The sequence below is a fragment of the Cygnus olor genome, chromosome 6, assembly GCF_009769625.2.
Source record: "Cygnus olor isolate bCygOlo1 chromosome 6, bCygOlo1.pri.v2, whole genome shotgun sequence".
NCBI classification, from domain to species: Eukaryota; Metazoa; Chordata; class Aves; order Anseriformes; family Anatidae; genus Cygnus; species Cygnus olor.
The window spans coordinates 26,221,363-26,247,597 of record NC_049174.1 but is presented as its reverse complement, the minus strand read 5'-3'; the positions used below and the strand labels follow the sequence as shown (position 1 = coordinate 26,247,597).

Sequence of the window (26,235 nt, the reverse complement as noted above, 5' to 3'; positions counted from 1 at the left end):
TGGACCTTCCCTCCTACTGCTCTGGTACGTAGCAGAGTCAAAAAAAGCCCCTGCCACCACAGGGGGCAGATGGTCCATCTGCAGCAGGGAGACCAGCCACTGCTCCTCATCCCAGACGGGCCCAGACCCCAAATTCTTCATGGGTGGCATCCCACGTGGCAAAGCCCTGCGGCTCCTCCCTGGGTCAGGCCCAAAGCCCTCCTTGGGAGGAAGGAAGGCACGACGCCAGAGCTGGCTCGTGCCCCGGCTCCTGCAGAGGCGGCACGTCAGGCAGGTGAGCGGCTCTGTTCCCAGCAGCGGCTCCTGCCCAGCGCCGACAGCGAGCTGAGCTTCAGGGCACGTGGGGCAGGGCAGCTGTCTGGAGCTGAAGGACAGCAGGAAACGTGATGGGGAGACAACAAGATGCTTCATCAGGACAGAACTGCTTCTCCAAAATGTGCCGAGCCCCTACTTTCATAGCCTTGTGTCCAGTCCCCCCGAGAGATCCGCTCCTCCGTGAGTTTTTCCCTTCTTCCTCTGCACACCATGGGCAGGGGCATTTCCACGTTAGCGAGGCAGCAGCAGCCACTGCCACAACCAGACTGTCCTCGCACCAAAAGGCTCGCCGTGTCCTCAACAAAGAGCAAACCCATTACCAGCAAAGGCTGCTGGACTGAGACACGTTAGATAATGCATCCATTTTCATATTTCTCCCCTGAAAAAAAACAAAAACAAAAACAAACCCAACTTCCACTTTTTCTAGGGCAAACTCAAAAGGTTTTATTTTAATTTTTTTTTTTAGCAAATTCTATCACGTAAATGTTAACAAAAAACATCTGTACAATTGCCATGATACACTCAAAAGTGAAACAAAAGATATAAATACAGATATGGATGTAACATGACAAAAGCGGAAAAAATAGAAAAAAATCCATGCGCATGAACACGGTGCCAGCAAAGTCATTTCTCATGGCTGGCATTTTTCAGAGCATTTTTTCACTTCCCATTTAAAACATTGTTAGCAACGTCCTGCTGTGTTCTACAAAGGTCTATTTTTCTGTCCCTTAATATGCAATATTATGCTTGATAAATAAAGGGGTGGGGAGAAAAAGGTTTCGATGACAAAGATGTGAGTTATGTTACTTATATAGGTTATCAGTAAGCTAGTAGTAAGCAATAAAAAAAGACAGTCTCGTATTGTATTGTAATCCAGGCAAGCACACATAGTGTACCTTAAGAAAGCCACATGCCTCGATAATTCTGCACTACATGAGAACTACAGTACGTAGACCTGGGGGGCAGATGGATCCGGTATTCGCCCATGCCCATGGAGCACTGGTGCAGCCAATGGCAGAAAAACACATCCACATCTGAGATTTTCGGCAACCTTACAGCCAGGAGCCGCTGTCTGCTGAGAGATTTCTCCCATTCAGACTTTTAAAGCATGGTGGGCAAAAAAAAAAAAAAACACTTTTTTTTTCTTTTTTCTTTTTTTTTTATTTTTTTTTTTTTTTTTCAAAGGTATGAAAAAATTGAAGCCCTGCATAACGGGCTGCAAGGAGAAAAAAAAAAAAGGCAGCTGCAGTAGATGGCTACTGCTGGGAGAACGTGAACACAAGCTTCACCGGTGCGGTGAGGCCCTGCCAGCATGCAGATCTTTCTCTGCAAACGTGCGTGGACACTGTGATTTGTAGCCAGAGAGACCTTTATGCTTGCTGAAAACAAAATGATTGTACAGCTTTTTGAAGTCAGAACGCTGGAGATCAGAGAGGTGACATTCAGAGCTAGCCCTTTGAGTACTTCAAAGGAAAAAAAAAAAAGGGATCAGGTCATGTTCAACATACTAAACAACCTTACTATGTACATTATACGCAATGTTTTATAAATACCTACGCAGAATGCTCCCTACTGTATACAGGTCTAACATACGTCTAGAGTACTCAAAGGATGAACAGTCCGCGACCGACTCATGTAACGAAAGGAAGGAACACCTTAATGAGCATCTGTTGAAAAACAGGAACAGAATCTGATTAAGAAAGTAAGGCCTGGTTCTACCATTTTGCAGCCCCAAGTGTGCCAATTGTATCTGAAAAATACGTGCTCATCTCTGTAGCCTCAGATCAGCAGCGGATTTCACACCTACTGCCCAGGGACGAGCTGTTAACTCCTACTGTAGTGTCAGCGCACGCGCTGGGCTCAGTTCGGGGACGTTACAGTGCGTTCACTCTCAGTGCATACTAACAGGATTTTATAAAATATATAAAATCGTTTGAGAAGGAATTCGATTCCTGGAGGTTTGCTACAGTGTGCCATTCAAAAATTAAAAAAAAAAGAAAAAAAAGCAAAGAGTGATGGACCAAGCTCCATCACAGCTGGGAGGGACTAAATGCCACCCGGTCAGCCATGCTGACCTCTGAACCCCAGAACTGGAACAGAAGATGCTGAACTGAGATGGGGAGAAAAAAGAGGCATAAATACTAAGCAGAATAAAAATAAAACTTAAAAAAAAAACTACTACAAATTCGAACAAGACAGCTAACTGCTGCCAACAAGTCGGCTGAATATTTCCTCAAAAGGGAAAATAAATTCATGTTAAACTAAAATAATTTGAATCATTCAAAAAAAAATAAAAAAAGAATATTGTAACAAGCGTACTGAAAGATGTTGAAAAGGAATGGTCCACGGAAAGGGAGACACCAACCATGGAGCAGCCAATCCTCCCTCTAGCGAGGAGAGAGCCCGCAGGAATCCCACCGCCAGGATCACAGGGCTCCTCCTGCCACAGCATTATCCACTGGGGAGCACAAGGGAAACCAGCCCTGCAGCCAGCAAAAGCCTGGACACATCCTCGGGAGCAGGTCACCTCCTCTGCTCCCACACCAGCCGGGAAAGGGGCCAGGAAGCTCTGAGCCCAGTCCCGCACAGCCCTCACACACCTCAGCCCCTCCTGAGCTGGGGACTTGGAGCAGAGCCGGCTCCCAACACAGCTCCCTGGGGCTGGGCCACACGAGCAAGGACTGATGGAAAGGGAGGACAACAAGGCCTCATCCTCCCCACTGCAGTTCTGGCACCTCTCATGTTCCCAGTGTGCTGCCGAGGCGTCCCTTCAGCTCCTCCAAGGGGAAACGAAGGAGGCTGGAGAGAGACTGAGGCACTGAGAGAAGCCAGGGAGCACACATCTATCGACACAGCTGCAGGCCACCGTCCTCCTGCATCACTGGGGGCAAAATCCCAGTTCTGATCCGTGGCAGGTATGGGGCAGGCCTGCCCACCAGCCAGGATCCAGCTTCAGGCCGAACACAGCACTGGCATCCTGCTGCTTCCCCCGGTCACAGGCAGAGGCAACAGGATGGGGAGCTCACCCTCTGCGCCCAGAGAGGTCCCGCTTCGGTGCAGGACGGTGCCATCGGGTATCTGACTGCTGCTGGCGTGGCTCTGACTCTGCCTGTGTCATCAGGTTGCAAAAGGATTTGCCCCGCGGCGCCCTCAGCCAGCACAGCACCCCAAGCACCCCCCAAAATGCAAAGCACCCAGCAGGGCTGTGCCTGGGGCTGGCTGGGAAGGAGGAGGAGGTTTCTGAAGGCAGCAAACAGCACTGCAGGCTCTTCAGGCACAGGAGGGGAACTGCAGCAGGTGCCCAGCACTACCCCAGCCAGCCCTCAGCTTCCGCGGGGTCATTTTGTCCAGTTTCAGATTCCCTTTCTGTCCTCTGGGATGAACAGTTTGCCCAAAGCGCACAGGATTCGTAGGGAGAAAGCAAGCCATTTTTTACCAACATCGGCGGGCCCGGTCAGAGCGGCAGGTCAGCCCTTTGGCGCTACGGACCTGGGTAAAAATACGTCCAGCCTCGCAGGGCAGCGCTGCGACACCGCCCTGCCAGCTCCGAGTGCCCACCCGGGGACATGCTCGAGCCTGATCCGACACCCACCGAGCTCCAGTGCCTGAACACGGGCATCAGTCCCAGAACTGTGACTCAGGTTCCCTTTGGGGAGTAACAAGTAACCTGAAGAGTCTTTTTTAGCGCATGAAAGAGCCAAATGGGTTTGGGAGAGGGGAAATATTTACACGATCAATGAAAGGAGCGACAGCCCAGCTGCTCTACACAGCACAGCTGGCTGGAGAGCAGTTACAGAGAAATCAGCCCATCGGAGATCTGTCAAAGGAACTATATACAAAAACTCAGATATTTAAAAAGAACCTACTTTTTCATTACTCACTTGATATCTCCTTATTAAAGCATCAAAGGCTGGAACCACAGCCACACTGGCAAAGATCTCCTCGTGGAGAGCCCTGCACGTTAGGCAAGCTGCGATGGGAAGTACAAAACAGGACGACAAGAGTTGTAAGAGGAGAGCCTAGCCAGAAGGGCTGCGGCCGCAGGGAGACAGCGGGTAACTAGAGCACAGAAAGCAAAACTGGGCATGAACTAAAACAAGATTTGTTTGACCTTTACGCACGTCCAGGTTTTCGGACTCTGTTTTGGAACGCTAACCTAAACATATTTCCGAGATTTCAGCAGGCTATACAAATATGTTTAAGTATGGCTTTCTGTTGTTCACTTTTAATGAAGACTGCAACACAGACCTTGCTTCCTTTACATTCAATACCAGTAAGATTCTACATAAAAGCTTTAAGGGACTAAAATACTGATTGCAATAAATATCTGCATGGCCTCCTTTAGCTGATGGAGCGCGCCAGTGAAGAGTAGCAGAAAGGTCTCTGAGAGGCACCGTTGATTGCTTCTAAGTCTACACATATGTCCACACATCTCCATTAACTGTGCGTTGAAACGTCTGAAGAGGAACTGCTGTTGCTGTTGGTGGTCTGGGCCCTCTTTATGTACAAGTTTAGTAGTTTCATCTGAAAGAGACAACAAATATTAGGAGAAGATGCCAGGAAAAACAGACGGGCTGCAGGCCTCAAATACAGACTCTGCAGTGAACTCTGTTTTGGGCAAGCTGGCACCAGGCTCTCCGGAGGAAAACCAGAAGCAAAGCCGAGCACATTTCAGAACGTGCAGAAATAGGAGGGGAGGCCTGGTCCCACTGAAGTTACAGCCAGATTTAATGGGATTTTGAAAAAACATTTGTTTCACTTCAGCAGCTGTCAGTTCAGACCTCAGTCCCACAGTCTGCTCTAGGTAAGCAGGATTCCAACAGAGGTCAGTGGGGCCGCAGGTAGGCCCTGAATTCACTCACACCCCAGTAATCCAAGAGCCATGGTCCCCATGCTTAGGGAGTAAAAGCAGGATGGGTTTTGTTCTTTCCAAAACATTCATTTCAAATGACATTTAACTATCTTCATTAACTTGGGCCATCTAGTGAAACTGCAGCTGTTATGATTATACACTTCCTCTGCATGGGTTTGTTTTCTTATTCTGCCTTACCACCTTAGCTCCAGATCCTGCAGTGACTCACGCACACACTTAACTTTAAACATGCAGGCAGTCTGCGTAAACTCGGAAGAATTACTCACATGTTTATAGTTAGTCATGTGGTGGAGTAAGTCCACGGCACCTAGGATACTGGGATAATAAAGTCTCTACAACATTTTATAGGGGAATTTCCCAACTGCCTGAATATAAATGAGGTAAATCTCAGCACCCGTAGCTCTTTTTTTCCAGAGCAAATGGGAGGTGCAAGTAATTTAAGGACAAATCAACTCAATTCAGAAATAAATCCAGGTGTCCTCAGTCTCAGATTCTGTTTCGGCCTACACCACACTTCCTACCCATGAAGGAAACCATTGCTTCAAAACAACCAGATGGAGCTCTCTGAACTAAGTAGCTATTCACATTCAGAGACATATTTCAGAGACAACAATGCAGAATTCATCTTAAAATTGCAAAGAAATCTCAGGTGTTATGACTTCAAACAAGAGAAGTCTTGTAACAACTTCCTGAATGCCAGTTCTTCTCTGAAGGACAAGGCTGAATTAAAGACTTGAATTCATTTGCAGCATCAGGTCATAACTTGAGTTTTGCTTCTCACATGAGCCCAGGGCACAAAGGCTTCTGAAAGATTGCTCAGACTTGCTGGTGTCCCAGGAGGAAAGGGACACATCTGCCATGTTAGTAAGAGTGAAGCTCTACCTGCATTTCTACCAGCCCTCATCATGACCTGCTGCTGCTCTCCTACCCGTCCTAACCATGCATTCCCATCACTCTGCATTACGTTAATGTCTCAGCCAAAGAGCAGACTGAAAAATAATTAATTTGTATTTCAGATTTGTTTTTCAGCCAGAGAAGCCAGCCGATCCAATTCACTGCATTGTCACCCCCTCGATGCAATGCAGAAGGACCAAGGTAACCATGGCTGTAGTGGGAAGGACCGGCTCAGAAGCAGCTCGCAGTTACACAGCATCGAATGCAGCATGATATCAAACCCTGAACCCCATTCAAAATTTGCTCTGCAGGGTATGAAATGCTCACACTGCTGAGCAGGTGTTGCCTTGTTCTAGTGGTGCTTGGCGTGGTCAGATAGTCTAACTCATTCGGATTTAACAGAGTACAGGGAACTTGATCCAGAGCTGCCATTGCTCTTACTCCTATTAGTAGCTGGCTGTTACCAAAATAGCAGAGGCATTACTCACATACCTTGCTTCCTGTGAGTTGTGCGAGATGAGGTTTCAGTTCTTCTCCAATTACTGAGTAAATTGCCACTAGGCAAAATACACTAGCTTTACGGACGCTGCTCTCTGTGTTATCGTAACCCTAGAAAACAAGAAAAAATGGTCACAAATCAAACAGCACTTACTAACACCCTTACAGATCAATATACTAAAAAGCTGATTAACTTTTTGCAAGTGTGGCTACCAACCTAACAAATCAATAGAAAGGCCTTGCTGAATGTAACGGTTTGCAATATGAATGCTCAAAGAGCAAGAAAATACAAACACCCAGCCCATCCTATTTGTTTCTTAAATTATGTTATTACTGTAAGTTATTAATATCTTGGGGTTTTATGTCATTAAGCAGGAACACAAATTCTCAGCTTAGGATTCTATCAGATGTACACATTCCCACGTTCAGTTCAGATGACCACATGCTGTATGGGACAACTTCCTGGAGTGGAACACCAGTGTTCCCAGCTCGCCTGCAGATACATCCTTCCCAAGCCAAATCTAACAGAAAGTAAATCAGTTCTACACCTGAGCAAAGTTACGGATTGAAATTATTTTTTTTTCTTTTTTTTTTTTTTTAGAAAAGTGGCCTAATATTTATATCACTCAGAATATGAAATCCAGAATGTTTAGTGAATAGATGTTCTACCCAAATAGGAATTTGCATAGAACAGCTCTATCTAGGCATTAGAAGCTGCAAAAATCATTGTCATGGATTATTTTCCAACCCTTTAAAAGCACTGGGCTTAAACATTGTATAGAGCAGTGCTACACCCGTGCTAGTCCATTAAATGAACTGCCTTCTGTAACCAGGAGCTTTTATTATTATTAATTTTTATTACCTATTAGGTAGGAAATACCATGGAAAAGAACATGTTGAGAGACCCCTGTGGGCATGCTGATCTCTGGCAGCTTCTGCAGCTCAAACGAGCCATTGGATCACTCAGCAGCTTGTGCCATCAGTCCTGTACTCAGGCAGTGACTTATCGCTGAGCAGCGACCCCATAAGAAACCACACACATCTCCTCAGTGTGCGGGATGCTGGCTCCCCCAGACGCAGGGTGACCTCTGCCAGGAAAGGCATGAGGAGGGATGGCACATGGCTGGGGCTGCCAGGCTGCCCACAAGCAGGGCTGATGTTCTGGCTGCAAGGCCCAAAATACAGTCTGAAATGACTGTTTAAAATCCCAAAGAGCACTGAATCCCAAAGAGCAGGAGACCTAGGTGAGCTCAGAGAAATATTAAGCTGTGGTGCTCTTGCACAAAGCCCTTCAGCCAGAAGGATCCCCAAATGCTTTCCAAACACGAGTAGATTCTGTTGATCACTGTGACTTCCTAAGATGAAGAAATATCCCTGGCTGCTCCAAGATGAAAAATCGCAAACTAGGCTCCAAAATTAGATTTGTTTTAAGACATTAAAGCAATCTAATAAAACAAATATAACTGTGTTTTTAAAGGCGTGCTGCTCCCAAACTTTTCTGGTGTGAGGCTACACTGTCCAGATTGTTGTCACCAACAATGAGGGCTAAGAACTTTTCACAACAAAAGTTTACATCAGTACAGAACTGCCCGATTCCCAGAGGTTGAAATATAAGAAAACAATTGCAAGAACTGACATGACGAAGTTTTGACAAATGCTAGGATGCACAAGGGAAATTTCTGACTTTGCTCTTATCCATCCACTCTTCATGCTTCACAATGAGGCAGCTTCTTTATCCCAGTTCTCTACTTCAGTCTGACCACCCAAACACATCCACCCTTTCACACTGACTGATTTGCTCCTGTCACAACCCCTCCCCAGTACACACCCACATTCTCTCTCCTCCATTGCTGCTACCTCCCCTTATTTCCATCGTGCTTTCAGTCTCATCCTCGTTGCTAGCACTGCCAGCTGCTTGTACAAGGGAACTGAATACAGCCCCGCTACAGCCAGCACCAAGAGAAAAATTCACTACGTAAGACCAAGTCTTAGCACTGGCAAAAACACAGCTCCCCACCCAGCTTGAGAGGGTTATGAAAGAGGCTGAATGAAGTCACTGAGCAGTTCGGTCCTGATTTCAGAGAGAATATAAGAAGGACCATCCTGCCTGCTGGGCTTCAAATTAAAGTGCAAAGTACACCCAAAATGCACAACAGTTCAGTGACGGTTTGCACTCAGGAGCGTTTGTGATAGGGGATTCTGTACCTGTAACAATCCAGGAATGATATCAGGAAGGAGTTGATGCAACGATTCCTTGGAAATCCTCTCAATAACTTTCGTCTGCATTTTGATGGCAGCTAAATTGATTGGATAATCTGCAGTCTGAATGATGGGGCAAAGCACCTTGATGCACTGCTCAGGGTGGATGGAGCTTGCCAGGGTGGAAGCAGCTTCCTCAGCAGCTCTGACGACCTGCAGTGAAAGCAGAGCAAAACCTTACATTAACGAGGTCGCACTTCACAGACAAAACCACCTGTGTGTACTAGGAATGAACGCCAGGAAATACTTGGGGATGTTTATTAACAGATCTGCAGGAGGCTCTTCTGAGAGGCAATCAACTCCGAGAATTCGTGTTCTTCACCTCCAGTGACATTTGTTCCAACCAGACAGCGGTACGCAGTTCGTCCTGCCTGAATGAACTGTGTCAAAGATGTGGCTAGTTTGAAAGAGTTGATTAAGGAGAAAAAAAAAAGAAAGAGTATCTTTGTCACCCAGTAAAGATAGGCATTGCTATCCTAGGAAAACCAAGAGGAAGGTACCTCTCTAGCCGCTGTCAAGGAACCTAAATCCACCAGCTTAGACTTCAATGCTAAATGTAGCTCCTTAAACATTATACTGCCACACACTGCATAGACACTGTCATACTTTTTAATATGCATCTACCCTGCTGAGTGCTTGGGTGCCCAAGCTGAGACAACCGTGCCTGCACAGATGTGTCCTGCCACGTCCCAGCTAAGCACTGCTGCATTCAAACCCAGGCTGTGGAGCCAAGCAAGCTTCAGGATAATCCATGACCAGGCAGGAGTGCTCTGAGCACATCTAACACATTAAGGCAGCACTGGAACACTACAAAACATGGGAGGAAGAACAAGTGGAAACTGGGGTAGCATCCACCTTTTGTTTTTGTAACTAGCCCACTGTAAGGCAGTCACGCAGGATGAAGGATCCTAAACCCAGTTCTACTCTTCACGTAAGGGAAAGCAAATCCACATCTTTCACACTTCTCCCCAGCAGGCAGGACAGCAAGCTGGAAGAGGAAAGACTTGATTCTCTCCTCCCATGAGAGTTTATTCATTTCATACTCCACAGTAATTGGATAAAAAAAAACAGGATGGGAAGCAGGTTTTCTTTTTTCATGTGTCTGCGCTAATTGCCAGGCAACGAACTGAGGTTCTCCCTTGCCTGCACTCTTCCTGGCCTCAAACCACACGCTCCATACTCCCCATGTTCTGTTTCAGTACACAAGATGGAGGATGCCTTTGCCCACCACATCCCCTCTCTTCTCCTTTCACCATTTACCTTCAAGGGAGGGTAAATCCTGTGTGGACAGAGATGCCCTAGTGGACAGACTTAAATCACAGACCTCAGCTCTAAGAGAGAAGCATTCACAAATCCTTGAACTTAGAGCATCTCCAGCTGTCCCCAGGCAGTCCTTAACTCCGAGTCAAGGAGCAGGCTTGGAAGACACCTCCCTGTTTCCCGATGGTGTGGGAAGCTCATATCTAGCAGCAGTTCTCTAACTCATCCTGAGCCAGACTCCTCAGGGTTGTCTGAAGTCAATATTTTGAAACCAGCAAAGGAAAATCTGTCCCAGACAATGTGCACAAACAAACAAAACCTCCCACAACAAATAAATAAATCGATCCACAAGTCTCCCATCACTTCGACTCAAGCCACGGTTGCTGGATTCTCTTCATTCCCCTCTTCCACACACTATCGTGGTATCACACTCAGGGATTTCTGTTTGACTAAAGCAACCCATGGACAGCTCTACCTGTAAGGAACTAATGTGGACAACACGTGTACTAGGACAACCTGGAGGTTTAACCCAGTCCTTACTAGGACAAGAATATCTCCCTGCCTTGGCTACAAATTATTTTCCAGAAGAGACTAGTTGATTTCAAGGCAGAAGCCGTGAAGAGTGAGCAGCTCAGGCTACACAGCCTGCTTCACCCATGGTCTATTAGCTCGTCACGGCTACAACACCGGCACTAACCTTCCGCTCATGCTGACAGCTGCTTCCCTCAAACAGGAATGGCCAAAGGCTGCTTGTACAGCCCTGAAGTAACAAAACCCATCCACTTGTTCTGGGCATCCCCCTCAGCAAAGCAATGAAAGGGATCTCAGATGCTTCAGCAGAACAAACACTAAGCTCAGGCAAGGCACAGGCAAGGTTCTGTAGCTGACCCGAAACCTTGATGGCTTCTGTATTGGTACCCTATTTACCGAAGCTGTCCAACTGCTCCACCTACCTCGGGCCTTTCTCAGCAATTAGATATAGCGTTAAAGCATATTCCAAAAAGGAACGGTAATCCACAGTGTGGTCAGTGTTCAAAAGATTTCATCCTGAAAGCTCTGTGAATGAGTAACGAAACAGAACAGAGTGCTTGTTTAGGTCTTCCAGCCATTTCTTGGCTAATACCTTCTCAATTTCACACGTGAGAAGCATGAAGGTTTCCATGTCAGCCACCCTAGGAGGACGTACCATGCGACTTTTTGGGAAAAGGAGAGAAACATCCAAGTATTTAAGGAAACCTAATGCCATGGTTTGGAACCATGGCACTGAATTGCTGGAAGGGATGAAGTCAGGAGCTCCCAGGAGGTCTCCATTGAGTCTGAGGAGGTTTCCTGAAAAGGAATCCACTGCTTGGCACTGCAGCTTCTGACGTCGTTGTTACTAGTGCTGAAACACTGCTAGCATCAAGCTCTCCACAAACAATGCAGTGGATAACAGAGGGTGCAGGTTACCTTGTAATCAACTTAATGTTTGCATGCAAGTCACTTTATTTATATTAATATGCATATTTTAAAAAGCCTCATAACTGTTTGGACACAGGCCATTTGAGGATTTTGCTTTTTTGGCAACTCCAAATATGTTTAGTGAATGTTATCACACATTATGAGAAAGAAAAGCTTGGACATGTATCACAACTTCCTAAAAAAATTATTTATTTTTAATCCCCACGGTATCTTACTTATAATAAAAAGGCAGTAATATTTTAGTATGCACCTGGAGACAGACTGATCTTAAAAATACTACTGTAAGTTTGGGAGTAGGCAAAAATTTCAACAACTCCTTTTGCATTTGAACTCCACATACTGTTTGCATAGTTTACCATGCACATTAAGTTGCAGATATGAGGCTAGCACATGAGACAAAACCTTTATTTTAAAAGCCCATTACCATTTCCAAGCACCAGGGGTTAAAACACAGCTGTAATTCTTCACAAAATGATCCAGGATTCAAATCGCAACAAAGGTCATAATACATTTTGCACATCGTAAGGTCAGCAAGAACAGCTGTAAAGGTACAAGATTATTTATGCCCGTGCAAGTCCTTCTCTTCCAGCAAAGCTGCCCATTTCTAGCTAGGATCTGGCAGCATTTGCGCAGCAGTTGGGTATTTCACATCGCTGCATTTCCTCTGAATACAGAGGGGCACATTACACATGTCCAGTAGGGTTCCTGCTGATCCTAGCTAGTAAATGTGACAACACCAGGGAGATTTCCATGTCTTCTAAGAGCACATCTGGCAGGCAGCATCTGCATCCAAGCCACACTCCAGCAACCCCCTTAAGCGTATGTTTAGCTTTAATAACATGCTTAAGTCCCACTGACGTCAATGGGATTCAAACATGTGCTTACATGCTTGCTTGAATCAGAGCCTCGGCAGGTAACTCGCTGCCTTGGAAAGGAGCAGCAGGGGACAGGCTGTAGACAAAGGGGCAGGCAGGGTAGTACCAGCTGGGAGCGAGCCAAAAGGACAAGCTCTTCACCCATTTGTGTCCGCTGGCACAGAAAGCCAAAATGCCACCACTCTGCAATGCAAGTAACAGCCTTGCCCAAAAGGTCTTTCCTTCTGGCTTTGACAGAATAAAGCATTTCAGCACCCAGACCTGCATCCCACGAGGGAAAGCTTGTCTCTGAATACTTGCACACCACTGTCAGTCACATTCACCTGGTACCACCCGAGGAAATCAGCAGCATTCCTGCAGAGAGGGAAGTGTATTATCGAAAGATATGAGCTGCCAGGTCATGTGGCAACGAGGGTACACAATTATAGCTGAGTTTAGTGAAGATATTTTGCCTTGAGGCACAACAACCATGTCTTGCAAATTATACATACCGTACAATATCAAAAATCAAAAATCTTTTTTTAAATCAGGGCTTTAACCTGACCAACAGAGTGAAACAACCTTAAAAGGAGTGGGAGAAACAAGCAAACATCCAGCAACAGCTCTTCTGCCCTCCTTTGGAGGGAGGACTGGCAGATACGCACTGGGAAGCAATAGGAACGGCTCCATTAGGCTCGGACTAACAGCAGACACCACAAGAAGTGGTGGCTGTGAAACGCATCCTTTACGTTTGAGAAAGAGTGCTGTTCACTACAAGCTCAGACTGAGGAGCTTGTTGTCACAAAAGGATGCAGATACTAAACAGATCAAAAAATAGACAAGTTTACTGAAGAAAAAAAGGCCAGTAAACACGAAGGCAGACAGGACCTTTAGTATGGGAAGACGGTAAGCTTCAGACAGCAGTAAGAAGGGAGGATGCCCTCAGTGAAGCATCACTGCATGCTTCCTAGTTGTTGTCTGAAGCAGGGTATGAAGTGAAGCAAAGTTTTTATTTAACCTAGTACAGTTATGCTCAATTATCTCAGAAACGTGAGAGAAAACTAGCAGTCTTCAAACAATGATACCAGCTGGAAGAAGCAAGTTCAAAAGGGTGTCTCTGAAGCAAGATCTGCAAGACTGGAGAGCCTGCAGTGCTTTAAAAGTACTGACACCAAGCTGTGTGTAAGGTATGTCACAAACACAATTTTACCTCCTAGTGAAAGCTTAGAGCAAACCACGGCTGGAACTGGAGAGTTTGATGCCATTGAACACAAGGCAGGTAGCCCAGGAATGCAGATCTAAAAGATAGCACTCTGCCTTACAGAAGCAGGTTTTTCTCCTTTCCAAAGGCTTACTTTATGCTCTACGCACTGCAGACTAGATTCAGCCTGACTTCTGCTGGCATAACACACGCTGCGCTTTCTGGTGGGCTGGCTCCTTGAAAGGCAACTGCAGCATGTTAAGGCCTTTCTAGTGAGCTCTCCCATGAAAGAGAAATAGTTATAATTCCACCCAGTTTGCTCGAACCAACTGGGTGCATCAAGCCACACAGATGTAGTGGAGGTAAAGAGCCCACCTGTGTAGCAATGTCTGCCTTAATGCTATATACAAAGGAGTACCCTTTGAAGTAACAGGTCAGACAGTCCCGGGAATATAATATGTGCATGAAATGCTTTCTGATTTCAACGGGAGGGGACATGCTAAAGTGCACTGTTAGGAACAGCCACCTGTCACAGATCCCTCTCTTCTAGTAGAAAAGCTGACACTACAAAAGTTGCCGGACAAAATTAAAACAATTCCCACCGGCTTACCTGGCTCACAATGCACCGCAGCCTTCGGATGCTGTTCACTCAAGACAGACAAAACCAAGAAACCAGGACTGCATCCCTTCAGCACCATTTCTTCTGCTCAGCTATTACCCTCAGTGCATTACAGATGTTGCTCGCTGCCCACTGCTGCAACAAGCAGCTTGCCTCTGGTAATCCGCTCTTGGCTTTGGTCAATACACAGCAGCTTTCTAAAGGGTTTTGATGCTTCCATTTCTGCTTTTAAATGACACATACTGGGCAAATAAGGAAAGAAAAATATATGCCCTGATTCCTCTAAGGAAGAACGTGCCAGCTGCATAGGCTGTGCAGGGAATGAGTGCAGCGTGCTGGGATCTGAGCAGAGCAGTGCTTGCGAACCTAGACGAGAGTTGTACAGGACTGTGTGTGAGACCACAAGCTGGAGTACTTCACCACAAATGCTAGCTGCACGGTCTCTGCAGAAAGTTGTAGGGAATTAATTATTGCAAAAACCCAACCAACAAACAGCAACAAAAACCACAAAAAACTTGGAGGCTTTTTTATTCCAGTGTGACATATGCAGAGCCCCAGAAGTTTACTAGGCAGAAAACAAGGTTTTGCTTTGGGGCTTACAAGGCACACAGCTATGTTTTTGAAGCAAGCTTTGCTATTTAGAGGTAGTTACTTAAAGCCTGCATAATTTAGGCTGGAGGGAATGGAGGCTTACCAATACCTAGCCAGGCAAACTCCCATCCCTGAAGGGTATACAGTCTGATCCAGACAGGAATAAAGAATTAAGCACTACGTTTCAAAGGAGGAAGTGGACTCAGCAACGGGGAGTGCTAAGCAGATGAAAAAAAACAACGATTTTTTTTTAAGGGATTCAGAGGAGATGAAGTAGATTAGGTTGCTTCTCCTGTGTACTAAACATTTCAAATGTGTTGGGAATTAGAGAAAGCACAAATGCATACTATAAAACATCAACAACTGCCAAGCTGCAGCACCTGACAGCTTCCAGCACAGACTATGCATCAATTAGCCTTAAAGACTGATCACTTGGTGCTTTTCTTTAGGAAACTGCATTTTGCAGAAACAGATACAGACTGTACCATAATCATCGGAGGACGGTTGCAAATCATCTTATAAATGTCAGCATCAATCTAAAAACACCCCAGCAAGACAGTAACAAGTATTTAAAGTTAATGGATAGCTGTGATTTGTTCTTCTTCACCTTCTCTTAGAGGGTTACAACAGGGAATGTTACATCCCAATTACGCTTATGGGCTTCCTGGATAGTGAAAGACCAAAATTAGGAATTTAAGACATGGGACAATATCCTTTGCTCACCCAAAGCACTAATCGGTTAGGTCTATAGACTTAATTGCAGAGAAAAACAGAACTGCAGAGAAAAAGCAAGGAATTTGCTATCCAATGATTTTCACTGGTAAAGATGTTCTGTACCAATTTCCCAAGACAACTATTTCTGTTTTACTACACTCAATAAGAACAAATTCATTTTGCTGGTATGAATCTGAAGTAATGCCTTATCAATGGCATTGGGTCAGCAGACAGCATCTCTCCTTAGTTACGGGTGAGTAACTACACTGGAACAAATGAGTTAATATTAACTGATTGGCAACAGAAAGATGGTTCTCTTCCAAAAAACTCCAAACAAAGAGTGATAAAAATCAACAAGATTTAATATCGTCCACAACTCCAATTATGTTCTAATAACCCCGAAGTAAGTGAAAGGCATTTACATGTCAACCCCCCTGAATATTTACAGTTATTACTGAGGCAGGCTTGACTCTTCACATCACCCCATTCAAACAACAGCATTGACTAGACTGTTATAGTACAAATAGCATAAAAACAAGCTAAAGTTAGAAAGTGCAAACTGAACATGGATCCCAACCCAGAGTCTTGTCTGTAAGCCCAGGGTTACAGGAATTTTGAACCCCCTTTGAGGTCAGAGCTTTGCCAATCGCCTGTGTTTGCACCCACAGGACACGACACTCAGCATTCAACTGAGTTTTCCTCCCTGGCGTCCCTGTGAAGGAGTGGGGCTCTCAGCTGTGCTGCTTCGCTGATCCTACACCTTACCTTCAGCAACGGAAGGCAGAGGAGTTCTAGCTGTAGCAAAGATCCAACCATCAGAAGGCTTCAGCTTGGACTTGGAAAAATACCCAGTTATCCAGGCATCCCAAGATATCAAACTATACTAACACCACACTTTGATGCTTCCATTTGTATCATCCGGGAGCAGGAAGAGAGTAAAGCTGCATTCCTTTTTGTTTCAGACTAAACCTTTTAACTACATATTGGCACTGAAATGGAGGAAGGGATGGTATTCGTCAGGTCATGAATATGTCGATTACAATTTGTTACTTGACCATTGCTGGCCACGCTGAACAGAAGCAATATTGGAATCTGGGAAGACAAATCAACCTTCCAGTTGACTTCCGAAGAACTGTCTCGATACAATGACTTCCTGAGTCAGTGCCTGAGGTTAACGATTCTTCTGTACTGTGCATATTTTCAAACTCCTCCTTCTTTGCTTGGTCACTGTACACTGATTGTCCATGGGCTCACACACAACAGAAAATGGGAGCAATAACTTAAGGGCAATTAGCAGTCCCTGTGCTAAAGGGGAAACTCAGGTAGGTAGGAGTGAAGCAGATACAGATCGCTCAAAACAATCATTTTCTACTGATTTATGCAGCCCGTTTCAAAGGATCTCAAACTACAAACCGGGGTCACTCCTGTCTTACCACAAGGCAAAAGCAGACCTGAAACAAACCCTGACGGGACATCCTACCAGGGCATTACTGGCACAAGGATTAACACTTTTCTAACACTATTATATAGCAGCTTTCCTCAAAATAGTTTTTATAGTATGAAGGAAGATTTTATTTACTCTAAAGACAGTATAACCACTGCCTTTAATATTACTCAGTTTTAGCGAAGGAGGACACTGTAAGACAGACCACTGCCATCTTCCCATTTCCCCCTCCAGCTATTCTTTTAAAACACCCTTCAGTCACAGACCTGTGAATCTCCACTTCAGCTCTCGCGGCGTGGGATGAGGTCAAAGGGCAGCTCCTCCGCAGCCCCTGGGGAGAGCAGTGCCGCAAGTCAGCGCTGACTGGGAGCTGGAGGGCCACCAACGGACCGGAATTTGTGACCTCCTGGCCCAGGGCTATGAGTTTGACCAACTGAGCCATACCCAAACGGACTCGATTAATTTTTCACAGACTTAACAGAATCAGCAAGCCCCAGCTAAAGGTAAAAATACCTGAAGCGTTTTCCCGGGTATATCTTTAGCCTAGCTCATGTAGAGACCCAAGTGCACACTGGGAAGCTTTTCTTAACTTCAGGAATGCTGATATTCTCAAATTACTGACGGACAGACACAACTTTCATGGGTTGCATTATGGTTCTGAGAGTCCAATTTACACAGCTATCAGAAAACACATACAAAGAATGAAAAATCCCATGTCCCAGGGCAACACCTTGAAAAAGCTCTGCAGATAAAGTGAGCAGAGGCACAAATATCATGATTTTTTTAGAATTATTTTATTATTTTTTAAATATTAACACAGGAAACGTAGTACACGTTTCCTTAAGCATACACTGGGGAAGACCAAACACCCATGGCTGCAGGTTGTTCGCTCCTATTGCGGCACCAGTGTCACTACTTAATACAGCTGTGCAAACAACTTCTTTTTAAAAGCAACAGACAGCAAAACGGGACTACACCTGCAGCATCCTGCTACGACAGCTGTCACCCAAAGGTCTCATTGCAGCAGTAAATCTCATCTTTTTTAATGACAAAGATGCTATGCAGAACCATTGACAAATCAAAGGAATGCCACGTGTAGCACAGCAGCTACTTGCTGAGAGCAATACAGCTCTGGCTTACTCTTCTGTAAAGAAGTGCCAGAGCTCTCATCTCTTCGTTCCTGGCCTGAGCTTTGCTTTCCGTTACAAAGACTTATTCTTCTCTGCTTTTCCTCAGGAGGCATCTCACATGCAAATCCTGAAGAACCTTTCCATACTACAAGCATGAAGAACATGGTGTGGGGAATACAGAAGCATAAAATGTCGTGTTTTCAACATTACACCTACTTTCTGAAAAAATGTGCCAGTCACACAAGCGAGCTTTGAAAGGGCATTAAAAACAATGTCAGAGACCATCTGGAAAGGTGCTGCAGCTTTGGAGGACTTTCAGAAAAAAAAAAAAACAGAGGGCACTGAGTCAAGGTGAGCTGAGAAGTATGTAACCAGGAAAACCTGCCAATAAAAGGCACTCCTTCAGAACACAATGTTTTGTCTGACTGCTTTATCAGGAAATGAATTTACAATTGCTTATTACTCTGAACTGAAAATGACAGGAGTGCAAAGGCTCTAAATCGAGGAGAGGAGGATAGACAGCTTACAGCAGTCTTCATTCACTAAAGGATTAAACATTTTCTACTTTTGCATTGTAGAGATATATCCAGCCTGTTAGGTTCTTTCTTCCCTGGGGGTGTTTTTGTTTTGTTTTGATTTTTAAACAGTACAGTTTTGCTATGCACAGGTAAAGTAACCTTGCATCAGTTATGCAATGCCCTGGAGCAGCCTGATCTATACAACGATCTTTTTCATGGCCAAAAAAGCTCTCCAGAAAGAGACACTTAAAACTGTGAGTTTAAGACAAGCCTTTTGCAGAGAAGACTAAGAGTTTTAGATTTCAAAGGAAGGAATTTATTACCAAAGCTATCACAGAAACGTACAGAAATTCACGCGGTGTTTACCATGGTTCAGTTCAAACTTGCAACATGCACAAGGTGGAAAAGAAGATCCAGCTTGGAAGTCAATCTGCAAAGACTGACCTTTAATGTAATTTGATCTACTTTGTATATAACTATCATGTCGCCATGTTTTTTAGTCTAGAAGAAAAATTTCATTTCAGTCTTGCATATGAGTTCTCCCACATTAGGAAAATGCAATTCACCTTTCCCTCGGCTTCCTCCTCTATTCCCCAAGCTTCTTTTCAGCAGCACGCCCTCTTTGTCTACTTTCTGCTGTTATTCACCAGTTCTGAGTACTTCATCACGGCCCAATTTCATCATTGTTTTCACATGCAGCTCTGTTTGAACACAGCCTTTGTGTTCATGAGTACATTTCCTACCCTTCCCTGCACAGATGGAGGGACCACAGTGCCTGTAACTGTGCTCCACAAACTTCTGAAAGATGCATTTTTCTGCCACAGGGCTTCAGTCTGCCCCAGAACGAACAACCAAGTCCTGGAAAACTGATAAACAATGGCCTACAACTCCGGATAGCTCCAAACACACTTAACCAGCTCTGTCAGTCCCACATTTCTTCTTCCTCCTTCAGCAAGTATAAACCCACCACCCCCTTAGTACCTGGGAGACTTACTATCAAATTGTTCTGCTGTCAAAATGAGTCAACATGCTTGCTTGTTAAATCTCCCATTTCTTCAATATTGCTGTCCTAGTAGTAACACTGAAAGGCTCGCTCACCTCCTTGTGGGAATCCTTATGGGCTTCCAGTGTCTTCATGATGGTCAACTCCGCGTAGTTTTTAAACCTTGCTGGCTGATTCCGTAAGATCTCTCTAAGGACTCGCAGTGCCAGGGCTCTTATTGAATGCTGTGTCAAGAGAAATAAACGTTAGAAAAAGTCATTTCTCATCCAAACTGTATTTTGAAGTAAATTCACAAAGCTCCCTATGCCATCAGAAGTCTTACATAGCTCTACCAGCTCCAGCAGAACGAGCAGTGTGCTCAGTAACTAAAACCAAAATTGGTCTCCTTGCTTTCTTTTGCACAAAAATTCACATGACTGTTCTCACTGACAGAAACAGAACCTTTTTTTTTTTTTTTTTTTTTTTAAATTCCATACTGTCTTGGCAATGAAGTACGAATTTGTACCCAAAGAAGCACATTTCCTGTTTTGCTCTTCCTCTTCTGCTTAGCTTTGTGAATATCAAACTGGGCTCCATCCACGCAACAACGCTGTTTCTCATGTACTGATGCAGTAAATCAATGCTGTTCCTGTAACTACTATGGAAATTACTTTCAAGAACAGTCAGTCATTGTAGTCACTACTGACCTATGTGTTAATCCTTTATATCAAAAGACCATTAGCAGAAGGGATTTATAACACCTGCTTCACTTTCACAACTGTTACATTAAGTTTTTGGCCTACAGCCATTCGAAATAGATTCTATCATTTCAGCAGAGGAATACTTTAACATAACCTTTAAAGCATGCCCTCTGCTATTCATCTGCAAAACTCAGATTAGCACAATTTATTTGTACTTAAAGTCACCATATCTTCATACATGTATGATGCTGCTATGATTAAACACGTAGGACTACAGTAGTTCATGGTAATACTAAGAACGATTGTGAGAATGCACCAACCATTTACACTGCCTTAGAATCAAGATTTTATTTCTACAAGAGCACCGTATACTTTATAAGCAGTATACAAAATACAATTGATTTTGAATCAGATTAAACAGAAAAGAACTGGGAGTGCTTTTACGCCTACATGCTGTAACATTTAGATGAAGCACGGCTCTGATTTGAAGGCACAGCCAGGGTGCTGAGCCTTTATCAAAATGTCACAGTGCTGCAAGCTGAACAAACAGCCCCATCTGGAAAAAGTAAAAGCCTCGCTTGTAAAACACCACTTTGATCAACTACCAAAGATAAAGCTGTGATAGTAATGCAGCATGAGTTCCTCCCTCCTCTCTACATCTGTAGCTTCTTTTAATACTTTAGAACAAGATCCCCTGTAAAAGCAGTTTGCTCTTGATGAAATCCATCCTCTAAGATCTAATAGCCTGGATCTTTAACCTACACAGAGAAAAAAATTTAAATATTCATCTAGGCTGCCTTTACTCTCCCTTTTTGGGGAATGGGTGCAATATGGCTAAGAGCTATTATTATGCAATAATGTGTATGCATTACTTTGTATATGTATTAGGTAACAGTATTCATTATTATAATATGTATTATGTGCCACATAATATGTATTATGTAATGATATTATGTAATTTCATCCTAATTTGGAAGTGAACAACATTTTAAATCTTAATTCTTACAAAATTAGAAAATAACTTCCTTTCCGATTCTAGTTCAATTTCCTAGTTATTTGCTACTAAACACTCAGAAGGGAAGGGGAAAAACTGGGACACTTCAGAGTAGCTTGAAATTCATCACCGAGCACACTGACAATGAAAGCAGAGTCAACAGCCTTCAAAGGAAAAAAATGAGTGGTGCAGCATCACTGAAGAGTTGCAATACAAATGCAACAAATTTGATTTAATCTAATTTGCAGAACCTATCACCCTAGATAAAGGCAAAAGAGTTGAAAAGAGTTGAGAAGAGTTGAGACAAAAATCTACATCTCACATCTTTGTCTCCAAGTGTTTCCAGCAGCAGGAGCAAAATGGTTTTGAAATGTTCCTCCCAAACTCCGAGGTTATCTTCCCTTGTGATCTTTAGAAGTTCCAGGAGAGCTCCTTTTCGCTCCTCCACCCGTTCATTGTGGTTAGAGAGCTCTTTCAGAAGGTCAGCCACCAAATCCGAATGGTCAATGGGTACTTCTAGGACAAAGGGCAGCACATCATTTGGGGAATGGGGAAAAGATCAAAGATGCCCACATTATTAATCCTCTACAGAACAAAGTGCACATAACAAGTCCCCCCACCCCCCACCCCTCCAGCCCCCAGCCATCAAATACCAGGTGGCCTCAGTCAAGCAGGAAAGAGGACCTGACTAGCCCAAAATTTTACTTAAGTTCATAATACTGCTCATGAGTCTGCACACAGTTTCTAACAAAGAAGAAATGATGACTGGATTTCATCCAGTTCCAATAATTACTTCTACAAGACAAGAACCGCCAGAGTTTGTCCTAGACACTCACACCCAAAACCGGTGATCACATGTATGACATTTAGATCAAAGTACAGTGAGTCATCAATACACTGCGAAGGGATAAAGCTAAGGTGCAGCATCCTTTAAATGAAGTGGAACACTCAATAACAGCGAGCTAATGAGTCATTTCAGTTTTAGAGTAGGAGGTCCCCAGAGTAGCGTCCCTTACAGATACACTTAATTTAGACTCTTAAGGGACTAGTTTGAGACAAACTCCAGGAGGAGGAGAAAAAACAAAATCCACGTTCAAACTGCAGTTTAACATTTTCTTAATTGCCACAAATCAGGTTCTGCTGTTATATGAGAACACAGAATATTTCATGCCAAGCCTTGACTCAGGTACAAAATAATACTCAACATATACATTGACAGGCATGTACCCGAGAGCACCGCATGCATACAAATACCAGGAACAGAACAAGCTGCCTGCAGTTTTACAAGATAAGCTAATACAAACCATCCCGAAGCTGATCCATGTCATCATCAAACACTGCTTCCTTGAGGGCAGTCTTGTCGTAAGTGTTAATTGTGTCGGAATAAGGATAGGGGTTATACTCTCGAGCACGTGGCCCTGAAAAGGCGCGTGGAGGCTGGGTGTTCAGTAAGGAGGTTTTGTTATCGAGAGCCATCCTTCCTCCCTCTACAATGTCACTACTTCCACGGACATCACTAGTAGGTACCGCAAGGCCACCATCTCGAGACACCTGGGGATCCAACACAAAAAAGTCATGAGACTCCTCAAAATCTGTAGAAGCTGTAAGCCTTTTTGAATCCACTCACCATAGGATCATGCATCAATTAATTTTGTATAGAATCCTTTACGTGCGCATAATTCTTGAATAAAACCTAGATTATCACCTCTTTCCCTAGCTTATGTAACAGAAGTATCTCATGATCACAGGGCAAAAAGCTATGCTAACAGTCCTGAATATGAATCAATATTTATAAAACTACAAGCTAGCAAAAATCAGACAAGCTCTGGGACAGGACTAACTTGCTAAGAACAAGAAAATTAAGAAAATCAATATCCTTCTTATGAAACCTCATGACCGACTGATAGAGGACGTTAGATGATTGCCATTTTTTTCCCCATGGTTGCCATAGAGGAGATTAGATGATTGCCAAGGGAGATTAAAGGTTGGACTAGACGATCTTAGAGGTCTTTTCCAATCCTATGATGCTTAGCAAGCTAATATGAAATGGACAATACAAGAGTCCCAAAGAAAAAATATCAGACCACCAAGAATTTTTTGCTTTGAAGGCTAACAATCTACTAACCTAAACTTGTTCACCCGGAGAGGAAGCAAAAATACCATTTAAAATTGACACAAATTTTGAATTCAGTGTATTTTGTTAAAACAAATGGTATCTCATGTAGTAGGTAATTCTGTAACTAGTGATGCAGCATAAGGCACCACATGAGTTGGGCACTCAGAGATTTCTTCATACATGAGACATCCACAGTAATCCAGTAAGCATATTTCACAGGAGGTTAAACAGAGTTCTAGGGGAGCAAGGGACTACGTTACCGGTACCCCAAAATTTAGGGATAGGAAGTTAGTAACCAGAGAGACTAACACTTGAAGGAAAAAACAGACCAAGAGTAACTGGATTTTGTACACTAGCTAACAATCCAAAGCCAGGTTTGAAAACAACGTTGTGAAACTTTACCTATCTCCAGATGTTAATCAAAACAAATACTTACAATGTCACAGTCTTTCTTTCCATCACGTTTGATTGGCTCATTCAGATCCTCTTGACTACGGAAACTAAATTTTTCAATCGCTTCTGTGACTCCACGAAGAGAGCTGTAGATTTCATCAGAATTTAGGTTCTCCGTGTCATAATCCAGCATACTAAAGACCAAACGTATATGAAATGTTACATATGAAACTGGAAACAACTTTTCACTTAATCAATAAATGCTGAGTTGGAGACAGATGATTTGGTGTACCATTTCTAACAGTGACTTGTAACACAACATGAATGGAATCAAAGCAGACTTCAGGTCTGAGTCTCCCCTCAAACTGAGCTAAATCTAGGAGAGGCTCGACTGAAATCAGTGGTATTATATTGCTGTGATTGAGGGGTAATCAGCTCCGCTGTTTGTTAGTTACCCACAGCAGTGAGTGTGCTAGCTTCTATAAACCAAAAACCTAGCGCCATCATGGTAATGGTGTTATTTAAAAAGAAAAATAAAGAAAAATAACCACTATGAGAACTCAAAGGGTTGTGACAGCTGGTGGAAAATAAATCAACAAATTAAGTTTCATAATATAACAAATATATTCTGGCAATGGATTCAAACGCAATAGATTTAAATGGAAACAGAAATGTACCTTGACATAAAAGCTTAATCTAACATATTCCAGTTTTCACTTATAGAGTAGAAAAAACAAAACTACTTGCAAGATGCCTTGGTAAGAACTTCTGAAATATTGAGCCTAAATTTGAGAATTCTCTCACTCAAATAGAATACCTCCTTGCAGACAGTTTCTCAGAAATTCCTCATCAGCGTAAAGCCACACGGGTTTTGGGATTCCTTAAAGAGTTACCCAAAATTAAGTACCATGAAAAAAAAATGTCTAGCATGCAAGGGCAGATGATACAAAAAAAGACATGACTAGGAAGAGAAGCTCCTACGTGCTCGGAGGAAATTACAAAGCAATATTGGCACGGCTTTGCTCTATTCAGGGAGAAGTTGAGTTTGCATGACAATCAGTTTTCCAAGAGAGCCTTTACGAAGAGACCCAGTAACTGAGAACAATTTCTCTGGGGGAGTCTCGGATCTTAATAGAGCCAGAAGCAAAGAAACCAAAAGAATTTAAGACATTTACATCAAGTTGTTTGTCAATAAGTGGCAAGAAGTGGCTCCCTACAGGGGTGAATTACTATTTCTTAGCATTTTGGGAAGAATTACAGGATGGGCTCGGAGAAAGATGGCTGAACAAAGAGCTGTGCTCCTTTCTGACTAAAGAAAGATTCCCTGTGAGGTGGTGGGGAAAAAGTATCAAAAATAAAAAATCTCTCTTGAATCCTCAGTACACAGCCATTATTTTCTATAGAACTGAAAGAAGGATGTTAATTATCTAGAACTACTACTATTTTTTCTGGAAAAAACTCGAGAACTTTAGACAAAGGATAAAACTGGTGTTGCCTAATTCCTTTGGGATTAACACACTGAAAATAGCCATAATCCCTGGCTCCCAAGCAATGTGCTCGCTCTACAACCACTCAAACCCCAGCACGATGTATTCTGGCAGAGAAACCAAAGAACAAACTCCCTGACTTTAAATAGTGCCTGTCAGGCCAGGCCTGGCTAGGAAGAAAGAGAAGCCACTTGAACAACAAATCAAGACCAGGAAACAAAAGCTGTTTACAAACCTACAAAAGTCAGAGTATTTAGGGCCTTTCAGATAGCTGAATGGAACTAATGCACTGTGATTGCTTTCCAGACAAAAAAAAAACAAACAGTGGATGCAGATTTTTGATTCTTTGTAAGTATCAGTCAGGGCTAAGACAACATTTGCCTCATACCATCTTGAAAATATTAATTTTGCACTCAAACATGTTTAATTCATAGATCTTAAAGGGTTCTTCACACAATACTTAAGTGAGCAATGGAACGGCCATTAGTGAAGGTATATATATGATTGTAACTGTGTATCCACGCCAAGAGATGAAATGACTTACCAAAAGCCACACAATTAAATCCATGGAGAAAAATACAGAAATAATCACAGATGTACTGACATTAAATCTTCTGCTAAAGTCACTGCTTCTTTCCTCAGGAATGAATTTTGCCCTATACTGCTCCTAAAGAATAGATCAAAGTACATATTCTGCAATGCTAAATGACTACAGAAATTTCTGAATGAAAAACCACCGGATCTAATGAGTTTTCCAAAACCACCCCAAACCACCTGTTAATAAAATCTGAAGAACCCAGTGATTTCATATGTCAAGAATAAGCCTGTGTAAGAGATCACATTATGGCTGTGTTTTATACAAAATAAAATTCTACATGTAAAGACACGTCTACTGACAGCATGAGTGCTGGAATACTTCACAGACAACATG

The 26,235-nt window shown here is 43.5% G+C and overlaps 1 protein-coding gene across 35 annotated transcripts in view; it reads right to left on the bottom strand.

The window, feature by feature from the left end:
* Positions 1-741: 741 nt before the first annotated feature.
* CLASP1 (cytoplasmic linker associated protein 1) overlaps positions 742-26,235 on the bottom strand; it is a 164,232-nt gene continuing 138,738 nt past the window's right edge. For 24 of the 35 annotated variants that reach the window (XM_040561483.1, XM_040561482.1, XM_040561462.1 and 21 more), the window contains 7 exons: positions 23,861-24,011; positions 22,613-22,859; positions 21,631-21,824; positions 19,730-19,858; positions 8,786-8,992; positions 6,575-6,691; positions 742-4,839 (listed from right to left, as the gene is read on the bottom strand). In XM_040561483.1, coding sequence (XP_040417417.1) covers positions 4,753-4,839; positions 6,575-6,691; positions 8,786-8,992; positions 19,730-19,858; positions 21,631-21,824; positions 22,613-22,859; positions 23,861-24,011 — 1,132 coding nt within the window. In that variant the 3' untranslated portion in view covers positions 742-4,752. The remainder of the gene's footprint in view (positions 4,840-6,574; positions 6,692-8,785; positions 8,993-19,729; positions 19,859-21,630; positions 21,825-22,612; positions 22,860-23,860; positions 24,012-26,235) is intronic. The other 11 variants (XM_040561492.1, XM_040561464.1, XM_040561474.1 and 8 more) reach the window with 1 other exon arrangement.